Below are 16510 nucleotides of genomic sequence, written 5' to 3' on the forward strand. Positions count from 1 at the left end.
ATTCATGGAGAAAAGGTGATCAAATCTCAAACATGAACTCAAACATCATCCAAACTTCAAATCCATAACATATAGTCACCAAGGGACCCTAAGGACCCATAAAGTTGCTAACTTTATGGAGTCCCAACACTCTAACTATTGAAGCCATGGATAAACATACATAAAACCTTAGATCTAGCAACAAGGAAACAAAAAGCTTGGTTCTTGCTTACTCATAATGGTCCAGAGGTGTTGCAAGATGTTCCAAATGAAACTTCCAAGCTGAATCTATGCTTCAATGGTGATCTCTTCTTCTTCAACCGCCAAAACTCCACCAAAAACTCAATAATAACAAAGAGAGACTAGGGTTAGGGTTTTACTGAGCTTAGGGACGAAGGATGTTGTTTTAGAACCCTAAAATGAAGTCTATAGGGTTTAAATATGAAGGAAGCCCTAAAAGATCATGGGTTTGGGCTGCAGCGTATCACACGTAGTGAGCTCTTATTTCCCATGTTGTGAGCTCAATTTAAATCAAAACTTTTATTTGATCACTACTCACGTCGTGACCTCTCCATGTTCATGTCGTGAGCCTCGGTTTTACCCCAAAACCATACATTTGACTCCTCGCAGCCCTATGTCGATTCGATCTTAAAACCGGGTGTTATAAAAACCTTTAAAATAGTGAAATGGGGTCGTGAAATCACCCTTGACATGTGTGACCGTTGGTGTAGGGTTGAATCGGGTTCGGGTGTAACGTCCCAAAAATTTCATTTTTGATTTAATTAAAACAGTATTCCAAAAACATTATCCATACAAACCAAATGAAAATAAGTGTATCAAACATCAAATCAATCAGTGTAACATCTCAAAAGCAGAATCCATGTGGTGTGTGCCATGCAGTCATCCCGAGCTCTTCCCCTTGGAACCAGAAGTACCTGAAACATAAACTAAAAACCGTAAGCGCAAAGCTTATTGAGTTCCCCAAATTACCCCATACCATACATAATAAATCACATAATGGGCCCCCTCTTTCCATCAGACCCCACCCGATATCGTGTCCCACTCAACTTCGGGCCCTCGCCAGACTTCGAGCCCCGCTCGGTATACAGATCTGTTATTGTTAGGCCCCGCCTGACATCGGGCCCCGCCCACTATACACATAAACATATATCACATAATCATACTAACACATGCAATGATGATAAACAATAGCATACGATACAGTCATCGGGCTTCGCCCGACATCGAGCCCCGCGCAGTATACATAGCAACACATATCACATGCAAGGGTCACGCAGACTCCTAGAATCCTAACATAAATAACAAGGTCCAACATTTGTGCCTTAGACCGGCTAAACCCAGTGAGGAAACTCACCTCTACTACTGAATCTCACTGAAAATCCCTGGTTGCTGGTCCGACGAATCCCCGAGCTATCCATATACAAAATAACACCCAATTAACATTTGGGTCCCAATTCATGTCCAAAAATCCATACTTAGGGTAAAAAGACCATTTTACCCCTCACCTAGTTTGGTCCAAGGCTAAGGCCCAAACTCAAAATCTAAAAGGCCCAAAACCAAATAATCATCCAAGTCCCACTCATGGCCCAATTTTCCAAATTGGGCCCAAACCCCTTCATGGGCATTACCCTAAAGCCCAACAATTTTTACTAGTCCAAAATACTTGTACTCAGATGGACCAACAAGAACCCCAAGCATCCAAGCCAATAAAATGGTCCAAACTTGAAGCTCAAAACGCTAAGCCTAACAGACTGAGTACGCGGGGTGTACTCAGTTGTACGCTAAGCGTACTTGCCAAAATGGCTTGTACGTCGTGCGTATAGACTTGTACGTCCAACGTACTCACCCAATAAGCCAAAATCCACATTAAGCACTTAATGCTTAAGACCAGAAGCCCAAACCACATATCCAAGTCCTAATAAGTGTCTATAACCATAAACTCACTGACTTGGTTACTTTGCATGCCCCAAAAAGACCCAACTTCAAAATATAACACCCTACTTTCATTAAATGGACATAAAATTATGCATGGATGGATTTAAACCCCAAAGGTGCCAACTTTATGGACCTAGAACCTCAGAAACACCAAGAGTGGCAACTCAAAGCTCCTGGAGTGGTATCAAACCACTAGATCTCATTCATGGGGCCAAAAAGGGACCCAAAACTCATATATATATATATATATATATATATATATATATATATCTAAGCCATCAAAAATCAAGTTCATAGCTTTTTACCTCAAACAAGCTGGAAATAGAGTAGAGAATCAGGATATACATGCTCTTCCTTGATTAATAACCTTGCACCAAGCTTCTACTTCTTGGATATGGACCAAAACACACCAAAATGGACACGGTGAGCTAAAAATACAACAATGGAGGCTGAGGGACGGTTTCTAGGGTTTTGAAGGCTTAGGGACTGGTAAAGAGGCCAGCCCTAATGACTTAAGGTGTTTATATAGGGTGCAACACCCTAAATCAGGGTTTCATTAACTTACACGTACGCCCCGCGTACATGTTCGGAGTTCTATCCCAACCTCGCATCAGTACGCTAAGCGACCAAGTGGTATGCCCCGCGTACTCGCTTTACAACTTGTACGCTAAGCGTACTGCCCAAGGACCAAAATGTAAAAATTTTAACAACAAGGGAAAATAAGAACCATACCAGAATTCAAGTGTTACATCGAGACTCTGGGGACCGCTACAGAAATGCACAACTTCGAGGATTGAGAGAGTGATTCAGGGAGAGGTGTGCAGAATCAGATCTACACCACCTTCTATTTATAGGCATGAAATTTGGGTGCGCGCGGCGCATGGATCTTGCACTTCGCGCGTGATCATCATGTCTCTATCCAGATACTACCACATGTCACTTCCCTAACTGGGCACGTCACTCGCAATCTACTCGAATCCGGTGTCAAGTGCGCGACAGGCATAGGCACACACCTTGCACACACAAAATGATTTCGTAAAAATCATAACTCTTTTGTGCGAGCTCCGATCTAAGCCCTCTTTATATCTATGTAATGATTTCAAGGAGTACTACAACTCTCCTTTAGGTTGTTTTAGCTAGTTATGACTTTTAATTTTGTGTCTAACAGGGGTAAAAATAAATGATTTTAAAAATCCATATCTCTCTCATACGGATCGCGTTTTCGGCATTCTTTGTCCTAAAGTTTTTATCCAAAGGAGTACTACAAATTTCCTTTTTTCACTTTTACTCAAAACTCAACCAATCTCTAAGTATCGTTTTGACGTAATTAACTTTAATCACGCGGTTGATATTTATTTTTATAAAATCTATAACTCTCTCATTTGGAGTAGGATTTTTATGAATTTTATATCCTTGGGATCACATTAATGAGTAATTTCCAAATACTTTAACCAACTTTGAAGACGGTACAACTTTTTGGACGCTTATTTTCAAGTCTAACAGTCGATTTAACAATAAATGTAATGGCATATTTTATTCTTATTATCTAATAAATCAAATATTACAATATTAAGCTATTACATCTATTTTTCCTACTCTCTCCTAGCGGTGGTCAGCGACGGAATCCTCTCGGTTGTCATATTCTCCCCCTGTCTAGGAAATTTCGTCCCGAAATTTTATCTTATCGTCTGGCTTCCTTCGAACAAGTGAGGGTACTTTTCCTTTATTTGGTCCTCTCGTTCCCATGTGTACTCTGGCCCTCGCTTAGAGTTCCATTATACCTTAACAATGGGAATCTGAATCTATTTGAGTCGTTTGACCTATCTGTCCTTGATTTCGACTGGTTCTTCGAGGAAGTTCAGTTCAGGGTTAATCTGAACTTCATCAAGCAGAATGACAAGCATATCGTCGGAAAGACACTTTTTAAGATTAGACACATGGAAGACATAATGCACGTTATTAAGCTCTTGGCATAACCTAAGTCGATAGGCAACTGGACTTATCGTATCAAGGATTTCGAATGGTCTTATGTACCTCGGATTCAGTTTTCCCAGCTTTCCGAATCTTATAACTCATTTCCAAAGAGATACTTTGAGCATCAACTTATCTGCGACTTGGAATTCTAGGGGTTTGCGCCTTACATCAGCGTAGCTCTTTTGAAGGTCACATGTTGCCTTCATGCGCTCTCGTATTTGCACTATCTTTTCAGTCATCTCGTGGATCATGGGCTTGTTTGTAGGGTATCTCCTGCGAATTTCTTGGCCATTTGGGTATCGCCAAATTATGTACAACAAATAGGAGATCAGTAATGTCTGCAAATTCGGGCTAGGCATTTAAGAGATAATATAAGTTTCGTATAAAGAAAGATAAGAAAAATCAGTTGAATCGTCCGTAAGTCGCAAAAATAAGTTCGCCAAAACACACACACACACACACACACACACACATATATATATATATATATATATATTGAAAGTACACGTCATCCCGATCACGAAAATATAAATTTCATAGAAATCCGACTCTGTTTGGATTAGATATGATTTTTATAAGATATAAAAGTCAGTCACGCACAAGTAATGTGTGACGTCAAAAGGTACGAAGAAAATGGTTGACTTTTGGGTAAAGTCACCAAAATGAAAGTCGTAGTTCTCTTTAAGATAAGAATTTTGGTAAAAGGAACACCAAAATCGGAGTCCCTATGAGAGACTTATGATTTTTACAAAATCATTAAGGGGTCGTTTGATAGTTACTGACTGGGTTAGAGCTGACTGGGTTAGAAGTTCTGATTGAGTTAACTTCTGACTTAAACTTGCTGTTTAATTTTTCATCTGACTAACTATACAAAATGACTATATTACCCTCAAAAACATTTTTTATAATAATTAATTGGATTAATGGCTCGGGTAAAACACAAAAAAAAGGTCATTCTCTTAAAAACCCTTCCACACTATCATCTCTAAAACCCTATCATTTCTTGACATACACATGAAAACATAAAATTTGTTTGAACATTTAGAACTAAACACACATAATATTTTTGTACCCAAAATACCCCTGCTCATCAAAATGCCTTAAATAACAAAACAAATCAACAACACACGAATTAACTTCTAGGCATTTCATATTGAAATTGTAATTGTTTACAAAAACCAACTACAACTTCATTAATGGGCACTTTTATCAAATTAACGCCAATTAACTTCTAAACATTTGGATCGTCAAAAACCTTAAATTCTTGCATCTGCTTCAAGTTATTCCAAGGCTGCACCCAAACTTTAGTTTCATACCATATTCTCCACAAGTTTAATTTTGAACATATCCCGAGTATTCTCCCTGAGCCCTTGACCAACATTTAACCGAGTGCCAAGAGACGCAAAATTTCCAAAGAAAGACATAGCTACCTTCGGCTCCAATAAATATCGGTATCGCCTGTATTCCCAGGAAGTAGTAAATATAGGACAAGATGGATGTGGAATGTTAGAATCCCGATAAGAACTGTTTTCGTATAACTGGCCAAGATAAATTGAAGGTCGAGCCACACCTAGACTATCAGCAAAAGATCAAAAAACACCAGGATCTAAGGAACGAAATCTTTTTACAACCCTACCACCATTGCTACCTTCTCCGCCAGTCGGGACAGTTGCAAGAGATGAATAAGCAATTGAGCCCCTATCCCATTTACGGCGAACCAAAGGATCTTCTTCATTTTCACCTTCATTGCCATCATTGGCAACCACAATAGAAACAATGGAAACATTTGGAGTTTTCTCACCAACGTCATCGTTATAAGAATAATGAACCCTAATTGAAGATTTCATTTAATTCTCATCCTCCCTTTCACTTTGTGAGTTACTACCCTTACTCCCACTATCATTAACATTATCGTCAAAGGCAAGAATTTCAAAATCATCAGAACCAAGATCACGGACTGAAACCTTATCCTCGATAAAACCGGACAAAAGAAAGGGCATACGAGTTCTATCTACAATGAGAAACCAATAAACGATTAGCATTGAAATAAACAAACGATTAGTAAGGAAAGAGATGAATACCTGGTCCTCGAACAAATAAAGAAGGAACCACACCCACGCACAACCAATAAGGGTTTATACCGGCTTGCCCTAACACAACCTCATGAAATTTCTTCATCATAATGTTCAAATGGGATATCTTATGATTCTTATCTATATCTTACTCTAAGTCGGGAGTCCTATCAGGTTTTTAAACGATAAAGTGTCAGGAAGATGAAACGTATTGTGATGGGGAAAGCGAGATGCATTTAACCAAATAAACTCATTTTTCCAGTTCTTGATGGATTCTGGAAGATCCTTAATTAAAACTTCGTCCCCTAGAGTGAAAATAATACCAATCACCATTGCTACAGATACGAAAGGAATACTGAAACAGATCGACGGTAGGAACGAAAAGGGCAGCATGACAAAGCAACTCGAAACAAACAACTTTCGATATAGAGTTAGGTTTCAGTTGACATGTATGGATTTCCTACAACTCAAAAATGGAACCAAAGAAAGAGGAAGGGGGAACGCGAAGACCAGCCTCAAAATAATAAAGGTAAAAACCAACCTTACTCGGAGGATGATGGTCGATAATCGTTATGGATCCAGGAAGAACAACACCATCTTCCTCGATAAGATGATGTTTCAAAGAAATATTATCAAGGCGCTCATGAGTAACGGAAGATCGGACCACAACCAATATCGGACGAGACATGTTTTGAATCTAGGAAAAAGAGAATCAAGATAAGGAAGAAACAAAAAGAACAAGAAAAGAGGATATAAAAAGAAAATTGGCGAATGTTACAATCATTTATGGGAGAATAGGCGGGAAAAGAAATCCTTGTAGAGAAACGATCAAGTAGTTAAAGGCACGAACTCCTAGGCACGTGTAATACCTTACCCAACGCTCGGTTAACCAAGCAAAACTGACAGCATAATTAAGCATAATTATTATAAACAGTCTAACAACTGTTTACAACAATAAGTTTGGGGAGCTTAATGGGGTATGGACGTCGTCCCATACAAAGACAAGCTGACCAGGGGAGTCGATTTGATGAAAGCCCATAACCGTGAATAATAACAGGTCGGTATTTGGCCTGTCGGGATATACCGACCATGGACAACCTAAATTGACATATCTTTCGTATACAACCTATGAAACAACATGCCAGGAAACTCGGAAAAGGCAAGCTTATTTTATTAAAAGGGTTCTACCATTGCGACCTTAGAACCAAGGCAAGACCTGAAAGAAAAGATCATGAACTGGACAAAACCTCCGCTATAAGAGAGAGTCCGACCCTTCTTGAATAGGTAGCAATCCTTTGCAATTCCATTTTTTACATGCGACCCCAATATGACATCTAACTTAGGCATCAGAGAGCAATATCGAGGTTTATCCCTCAGTAGGGCTTTCTAACCTAGCGTTATCTATTCTTTGCAACGTGTTATCTTGAGTGCTCAGTGGACGAAGCCTTACAGGAGTGAGCAACCACGCACCTGGATTTCTACGTAGCATACCTCACCCACTTCTACAACCACTGCCATGATCCCCTCCACCACCTCCATGTATCATATGACCACACGTACTAGGAACAATATTCTCAAAACCATTCAAAAACTAAATCCCAATGTTGAGTCTTCCTCCTATCTCACCCATAAATACTTATAGGCTTTCAATGATTTGATCTAGTTTAATTCTATGAAATATGATTATCATGCCATTATCTCTCATCAAAGTTAGATTTTGGGGCCACGTCCTGAGAACGATAATATTATTAATTGTATATGGTTATTTAAAAAGAAGCAGAATGAAGACGGATCCCTAGCTATCTACAATGAAATGTTTGTGGCAAAAGGTCGTAGTCAATGACCCGGTATTAATTGTGACAAAACTTTTAGTCTCGTTGTCAATCCTGTCAACATCTATAATTCTTAGTCTTATTGTGTCACAAAAATTGCCAGTTAGACAACTCAATGTAAAAAATGCATTACTTCAGGCCACCATCATGAGACCATCTACATGCAACAACCGTTAGAATTTCAAGAAAAAACTTTTATGAGTCATTTTTTCCTCCTTCACGTTCTCTTTATGGACTCAAACAAGCTCCACGAGTTGGTACCATTTGTTTGCAACTTTTATCTCTCGACCTTGTCAATAATAGATGTGATACTACTTGTTTATTTACAAACAGAGGCAGCATATGACATATCTTATGTTATATGTCGATAACATCATCCTTACTTCTTCATCTACCGTTTTCTTGGATCAGGTCATTACTACTATAGGCATTAAGTTCTCTATGGTTGAAGTTTGAGATCTTAATTTTTTTATTATCAACTATGTTACACGAGATGAGCATCGTATCTTTCCTCGTAGCAAAAAGTATGCCTTGGAAATTTTGGAGAAGGAAAATATTATTTATTGCAAGTTGACACCTCATCCGATACAATCACTAAACTAGATGCCACTGGACATCCTCTCACGGATCCTACCTTCTATCGCAACCTAGCTTTACAATATCTTACATTTACTCGACCATATATCTCTTATGTTGTACAGTAAATTTGTTTATTTCTGCATGATTGGGAGCCTCATTTCAAGGATCATTCGTTACATTCATGGTACTACTGACAACGGTATGTAACTTTATGTATCATCGTCTCGAGGACTTATTGCCTTATGTGAGGTTGATTGGGCGGGTTGCCCCAATGCAAGACGTTCCACATCCGATTATTGTGTGTACTTGCGGCACAACCTTCTCTCTTAGTCCCAGAAACCACATGCACTATTTCCAGATCAAGTGTCAAGGTCGAATAGTGTGGCATTGCCAATGAGTTGGCTACGAAACCTCCTAAATGAATTACACCAACCCCTTGTCAAAGCCACAGTCATTTGGTGTGATAACGTTAGTGTTGTATATGTTTTCAACAACAGGATTTGTCATTAGCAACCCAAGCACATTAAGATTTACCACTTTGATTGAGACAAAGTAGCCATGGGCCACGTACGTGTGTTGAAGGTTCTCTAACCATCTCCATATACAAACATCTTCACCAAAGGACTCTTCTTATCTGTATTTCTCGATATGCAACCCAAGCACATTAAGATTTTCATTCACTTTGACCGAGACAAAGTAGTCATGGGCCATGTACGTGTGTTGCAGGTTCCTAACCATCTCAATATACAAACATCTTCACCAAATGACTACTTCTATCTGTATTTTTCGATATTCGTCTAAATGTCCAAAATAGACCTCCCATCGATACTCTGAGATGCTATTAGTATATTATTTATTGTACTATTTGAAACTATTATTTTGGGCCACCTCCTTCGTGTAGTGGATCCAACCCATTGTTTTTATATTTAATTTGTATATATTGTAAATTTGTTGTTAATGAGAAGGGGATCATGAGAAAATACATTTGATTACATTTATTTCCTTGATTTTAATACTTAATTATTTCTTATATATAGTTGTTTCCTTATAATTTTATGAATATTTAATTTCATTATAAATGAGACTTAATCGTCATTGATTTTTTTGAAGTTAAAGTTCATGGAGTTAAGAAAAATTAAAAGAACCAACATTATTAATTCTTAAAAGAACAAGAAACTGTATCATATTTGTTTCCTTTGTATTAAGTTTCAATCCTACAAAAAACTTCATTCGTAGTTTTTGCATCACGAACGCTTTTTAGCATTTCAGAAATACCGATTAACGGAGTGGATTCAAAATGAAATTAGACCATCTGTATCGGTCTTACAAATGGCCTTGCAATTTGATGTCTAATGCCATGTAGGATTTAATATTGCAATTACAATGTAGGACCCACCACATCAGATTGCCATGTTGGCACAAAAACCAGAAACAGTTGCTACCGTAGATAAAAATAGAACTTCAAAACTTAACAATTTATGAACCGTAAATAGACATAAATAGTTCCCACTGACTAAATGCAAGAAATAGCAACTTACTTTCATTTCTTACTATTACAACAACAATAACAATGTATTTTCAGAATCAATTTTTTTTTTATTTAGTTGCCATAGATTTAATTACTTGTACAATTATGGTATTAATAACATGATTGCAAAGAGAGTAGGCACCATCATATTCTACTTCTAATCATTATGTTCTAGTTTAAAATTTAAACAAGCAATTGCATGAATTATTAGGAAAATATTCTTATTTTATCCTAACTTAATTAATTGCCTATTAGGAAGCCTGCAATATGTGCTTGGCTTTTAAGTTTTAATTTAATCTCCTAATCATACATAAATTTAATTTCACGTTATTTCCACCATTAATATATTTCATTTTTATTCAGACTTAAATTCAGATACCAAACCCCAACTTCTGCTGCTTTTGCTTTTATTCAGAAGCAATCAATCAACTCCATCATTTCTCTAATCACACTGCACCCAACAACAAACACATTTAAGTGTATTTGAGAAGAAAATGACAAGATTTGGAGAACATCTTATTTGTTAAGTCGATTAAGTCAAAAAGAAACAGTACCTGATTGACTAATCTTCCCAGCTGAATTTTGAGACATCTTCAGGTGGTTCGACCCATATGCTCTCAAACGGATCTTGTTCGCCCCAATCATGACACTGCTTACGGGGGTAATATCGACAATGATCCAAAGAATACGATATACACCGTTTCCCATAAAATCTCACTTTAGAAAAATAAACACTATTCCTCATCATCCCAACAAGATCTGTTCTCGCATGTGATGATAAAAAACTCGCAAACAATGTCACACCTTCAAGACTTTTCATTTCAATCCATTCTTTATTACCCTGATCCAACTTATAAATAATCGGGTTTTCACTATAACAAGTGTAGATAACAAAGATGTCACCTTTATGCTCTGCCATAAACTTCCCTTTCCACCAATTTTTCACAAAGAAATTATCCGGACACCGGGGCGGAGGGACAATACGGATAGTCCATGTCAACTCATGCGGGTCATACACCCCAAGCCACCCTGTTAAACTCAAACAATAGAACACCCCATTACAGAACACAAGTTTGTTCCAAATACTGCTGACAAATGGCAACCGGTTGTGGTAGTTGACTGTGGTCCACACGGTGGCGCCAGGGTGGCACGTGCTGATGGCCACCACGGTTGGGCTGACATGTTTGACTGTGAAGACTATGCAGTTTGGAGATTTTGGGGATGTGGAAAAGGCGACAATTTGGTATGTCATTTCGAATCTTGGGAGTTTGATCATTTCGCGTGTGAAGGGGTTGAAAAAGAGGACTCTTTGTGTTCTTGGTTTGTAGAGTAACAACCATCCGTCTTTGTTGTAGCAAATTCTGCATCCGTGTAATTCGGGTAATTCAAGAGAGTATGTTTTGCGTTGTGATGGATCATAGAATTCGAAACGGTGTCCGAGTTTTGGGAAGTACATCAGCCATGGTGGCTTGTTCACTACTCTCACTGATACAGCAACTGAGAGCCATCTTTTGCAAACTGCTGATGTGCGAATGTTGTCTTTTAGTGTTAATTGGGATATTATGAATTCAAGGAGTTCAACTGGAAGGAAAGACCATGCTTCTTCTTCTTCTTCTTGTTCAATATCTCCCTTTGTTGACACTTTTGTATCATTTTTAAATGTTACTGATAACCTATCAATACAACAAAGTTTCATTTCATCACATTTACTTTTTGCATAACTTACAAAGACAAGATTGGAATAAGTCAATAAGATCATGATAAACATGTTATTAAAGCAATGATTCAAAGCCTGAAAATCTCAGGAATGAACAGAGTCAAAGTTTGAAGGTGCGAATTGCAATCCTGTTTATAGTTCATGTATCTCGTCACACACAAAAGAAAAGCTCTGTAAGCCTAAAAATCCTTGAAATGTGTTACTAAGCGAACCAACATCATATGAGAACAAGATCAAGTGTATCTAACTTCGAGTAACAGCCCAAAAAGCTAGACATTCTCGTACAAACCCTAAACCCTAAAACCTAAATTTGTATAAATTTCAATAACGAAGGAAAACAAATTATCTAACAAATGCATGTGCAGCTAAATCCAATAAATAGTAGAGCGAAAGGGATCCAGCATGCAACAAATCAATTGGATTACGAAAAACCATCAGCTACCTACACACGGACGAAATTTTCAAATTCCGGTTAGTTTGGTCCAAATTCATTTCAAAAACAGAGAAATCGTAGCTGAATTTGCAAAGATAGACATCGATCTCATCTCTAAAACCCCAAAAACCAAAATTTGCGGAAGACCTAAAGTACAATTGGAAAGGAAAGCCAAATACACGATGAATCGGATTATGATTCAGTAGGATTCGTTCAGGAAACTTACAATTTGAGTCTCCTTCTCTTCCTTCCTGCCATAACCACAAGATGAAAGCTTTCTTTCACCACTGTGTGTGCTAGTGTGTGTGAGAGGGAGAGAGAGGGGATGTGTTGAAATGATGATTGAGAAAAGACGGTTGTCACAACGTGAATGCAACTTGGTGTGCCACCGTTACACGTGTAAATTACAGAGTGATCTGATGCGACGCAGAACACCAGTAGTCTTTGAGGTAGCCAATGAGATGCTAGTAGTAGGGTCAGATGTTGACGTGGCGAGTTTTGATTAGGTGGAAATTGTGGTAGTTGGAAGACATGTGGAGTAGCTTTTTATGTGTGTCCTAAACTAGATCTGCGTGGGAATCATAGCGTTTTCGGTGGTTATATCGTGTGTTTAGTTTGCTTTTATTTTTCTTTCCTTTTTTTACTTTTTGATATCTGATTCTAAAGGGCTCGGAAATTTGTAATATTACTTAAATTAGCAATTGATTTATTTGGGGTTTTATTAAAAGATGAGCTGGTATATTAAATACTCGGATAGTAAATATTATAATTTAAAGGGACATTTTACTATTTTTATGAATCATCCAATTACAAATCTCTAAATATTATTAAAAGACAACCTTTAATTCACCAATGAAGCAATCAGGACCCTTGATTGTATTTCAGTCTTATGTTTTCTACCCTTAGATCAAATTGGTGACATCATATTCCCTAAATAGAATTCAAATAGTATATAATTATAGAATCTTTATTCACGTTTTGGAATATTTAATTGCTTACCATATTAATCATTCCAATTGATTCTAATTGATATTATACATAGTTACGACTTTTCATAAGTCAAATGATATCTTTGTAAAAAGGAACTAATAAGGTATGTTATTTTCTATTTCAAATTTAAATTTAAAATACATTTCAGTTTATTTACTTCCTATTTTTCATCATTATATATCTTCTATACATAATACAAAATTTTAACATTTTTATTCTTCGATTTACGCAGGAACAGTTGACATACTTCCTCTGCAGAAAAATAAAGCGAAAACTTCTCCAACCTTATGATCTACGATCAACTGTATGTACTTCTATGTCTTATCATTTTCTGTTTCGCACTTTCAATTCCTGTTATCAAATCACTGCATACTTTCATTAACTCAAACCCCAATCTTCATATTAATCTAATTAGTTATTTCAATACATATGTTTCCAATAAAACCATTTATTTTGATTTTATTTGTTTTCCTCCAACTATTTAATGGCTCTGTCAATATTGTTATTGTTTTTATTTAAATTAAACATTATGAATTAAAAAGAGTTTCAATTTCATACACTTTTCCCTTTATGAAAAATCGATAATGCAACATTCGGTACTATTCATACAAAGGGCAAATCTGGAAAACAATTTTTTATCCCTTCATAGTAGGATACTTTCGTTTTCTACGAATGAGCATAATACCAATGTACTTCTGAACCATAAATATATTGTTATTATGTTTTTATATTTGTATTATTGTTCTAAATTATTGACTACTATCAGTTTAACATATTTGCCCCTTTCAACTATAAAGTTTACCATTTTCATGAAAGAAAATTATCCAGTTGACCATTTTGTCACTACCAAAGAATAACAATGTATTTCTGAATCATAAATACAATGTTATTCTATTTTTTTTTTGTATTGCTCTTTTAAATTACCGACTGCTGTCAATTTGACATATTTGCTATTTACTTACTTCAACTTATTTTTTCTGTTTTTTTATTTTTTATTTTTTTTGGTTTTGTTAAATATGTGCATATGTTCGTTTCCATTTAGTGATTACTACTTTTTTTTGTTTCTAATCAGCACCTCACATTTGACCATTTATTGTGACAAGTAATATTGTTTTCTCATATTTTTATAATTGATTGGATTTCATGGAATAAAATGATGTAATAAGATGAAATATAATTTTTTCTATTTTAATAGTACCTGATGAATAAAAGAAAAAAATAGGAAGCTAATGGAATTGTCATCTAAAAGTGTAGTTGATGAATACATTATATAAAACATGGATTTTATTTTTTTTGTATTGCAATGAGTAAAGGGGCAAGATGATCATTTAGATTTAAGTAAGATTTCAATTTTTTCATTTTTTGTATTTTATTTAAACCGACTATTTGATGGTTATTTTAATTTTAAATTTGTGTACTATTGTATTTTTTTGAAACTATTAGTTTATCCCTTTAAACATTCATATTACTTGGTTGAATCACATGTGTTTAACAAGAGTCAATGACAATCATTATCAACTGTTGGATTGTATTTGCGTAGACTCGTCTTCACTAATGGTCAGTTATATGTAGCTATTTCTCGCATGACAAGTAAAAAAGGTTTGAAGGTACTCATATGTGACGAGGAAGATCGTCCAACCAATAAAACAAAAAATATTGTCTACAAAGAGATCATCCAACGATTATAGATAATCAGACATTTGGTTTTATTTATTTTAGACATTTCAATATATTCAATAACACAAAGTCTCTTTATGTTAATTTATCTTTTTTTATTATTATTATTTTATTTTTTGTCGGCTTTTAATAACTTTATATGAATTTTTATATGTTCCCCGCGTTTTACGCGGGTCATAATCTAGTTATTATTGATTTTGCAACCGGTTAATTTGTGAATAGTAAAATACAGAAAATGGAATATGACTTATTAAGGTAATTAACTTTTCGGTATGTTTACATCTGGGTAACTATCTTTTTTTGTACACATGTAAGTAACAAACTTGTTGGAAGTGTTCACATATGACCATTATGACCTGCTATAGCAGGTTAAATCCTAGATGTGAACGTTTTCAACAAGTTCGTTACCTGTGTACAAAAAAAATAGTTACCCAAATATGAACAAAACGAAAAGTAAAATTAAAATTACACGAATGGTCCCTGTGGTTTGGAGAATTTGTGTTTTTTTGGTCCCTAACTTATTTTTTTAACTTGGATGGTCCCTATTGTTTATTTTTGCTGCGCGTTTGATCCTTGTCTTACCTAAAAAGACTAGTGTGTCCTTATTAATTTATTTTTTAATTAATTTTCTTATTTATGTATTTATTTTTTACATATTTAGAAAAATTAATAGACTCCACATATTTTTATCTCCTCGTATGTCCATACTGTTTATTTTTTAATTAATTTATTTTTTTAACTCGGATGGTAGACAAATATGTGGGGTCTATTAATTTTTTTTAATATGTAAAACATAAATACATAAATAAGAAAATTAATTAAAAAATAAATTAATAAGGGCAGAATAGTCTTTTTAGGAGAGACAGACCAAACGCGCAACAAAAATAAACAATATGGACCATCCAAGTTAAAAAAAATAAGTTAGGGACCAAAAACACAAATTCTCCCAAACCACAGGGACCATTCGTGTAATTTAATTTTTACTTTTCGTTTTGTTCATATTTGGGTAACTATTTTTTTTGTACACATCTAGGTAACAAACTTGTTGAAAGCGTTCACATCTAGGATTTAACATGCTATAGCAGGTCATAATGGTCATATGTGAACACTTCCAACAAGTTTGTTACCTAGATGTGTACAAAAAAAAGATAGTTACCCAGATGTGAACATACCGAAAAGTTAATTACCTTAATAAGTCATATTCCCTACAGAAAATGTAGTCACCAATATTATTAGTTCGAACTTTCTTTGAATTTCATAATCTCTTAGGCTCGAGGGAGTGGTGCCACACTTTGACTTTTTTTTTGTTTGTTTAATAAATAATTGGGATTTATAAGTCAAGGGTGAATTGTGTCATTTCTGAAACTAATTATGTAGAGAGAAGTTAAGCAGGAGTTTTTTTCTGTTCGTAGACCAAACTCCAGGGACCTATTATGCCAAATTCAGAAAATAGGATGTCTTCTTTCTCGCAGCTCCTGCTGCCTGATTTCCTCCATTGTTAACAAACCCAAACTCGAATTTTTGAAAATAATTCAATTCCTAGCCTCAAGTAGCTTCCCTTTCGAATCTTAAAACCTTATATATATATATATATATATATATATATATATATATATATATATATATATATATATATATATATAGTTAGTTAGTTAGTTAGTTAAAAAAAAAGTTTGAAAAACGAGCATTTGAAACGGCAGCCAATCACAAACCATCACCAAGTGCTCCCTTCCATTGCCGCACTGCGGCCTTAGCCACACCTTAACCGCACCG

The 16510-nt window shown here is 35.7% G+C and overlaps 1 protein-coding gene across 1 annotated transcript; it reads right to left on the reverse strand.

Annotated features, from left to right (window-relative positions):
• Positions 1–9919: 9919 nt before the first annotated feature.
• Positions 9920–12452, reverse strand: LOC145112444 (F-box/kelch-repeat protein At1g57790-like). Its single transcript, XM_079048609.1, has 3 exons — positions 12297–12452; positions 10475–11593; positions 9920–10371 (listed from the first exon to the last, which is right to left on the reverse strand). The coding sequence occupies exons 1-2, from the start codon at positions 12326–12328 to the stop codon at positions 10483–10485; spliced, it is 1143 nt and encodes a 380-aa protein (XP_078904735.1). The 5' UTR covers positions 12329–12452; the 3' UTR covers positions 9920–10371; positions 10475–10482.
• Positions 12453–16510: the final 4058 nt, after the last annotated feature.

The sequence above is a fragment of the Lactuca virosa genome, chromosome 5, assembly GCF_052849685.1.
Source record: "Lactuca virosa cultivar CGN04683 chromosome 5, Lactuca_virosa_CGN04683_v6, whole genome shotgun sequence".
NCBI classification, from domain to species: domain Eukaryota; kingdom Viridiplantae; phylum Streptophyta; class Magnoliopsida; order Asterales; family Asteraceae; genus Lactuca; species Lactuca virosa.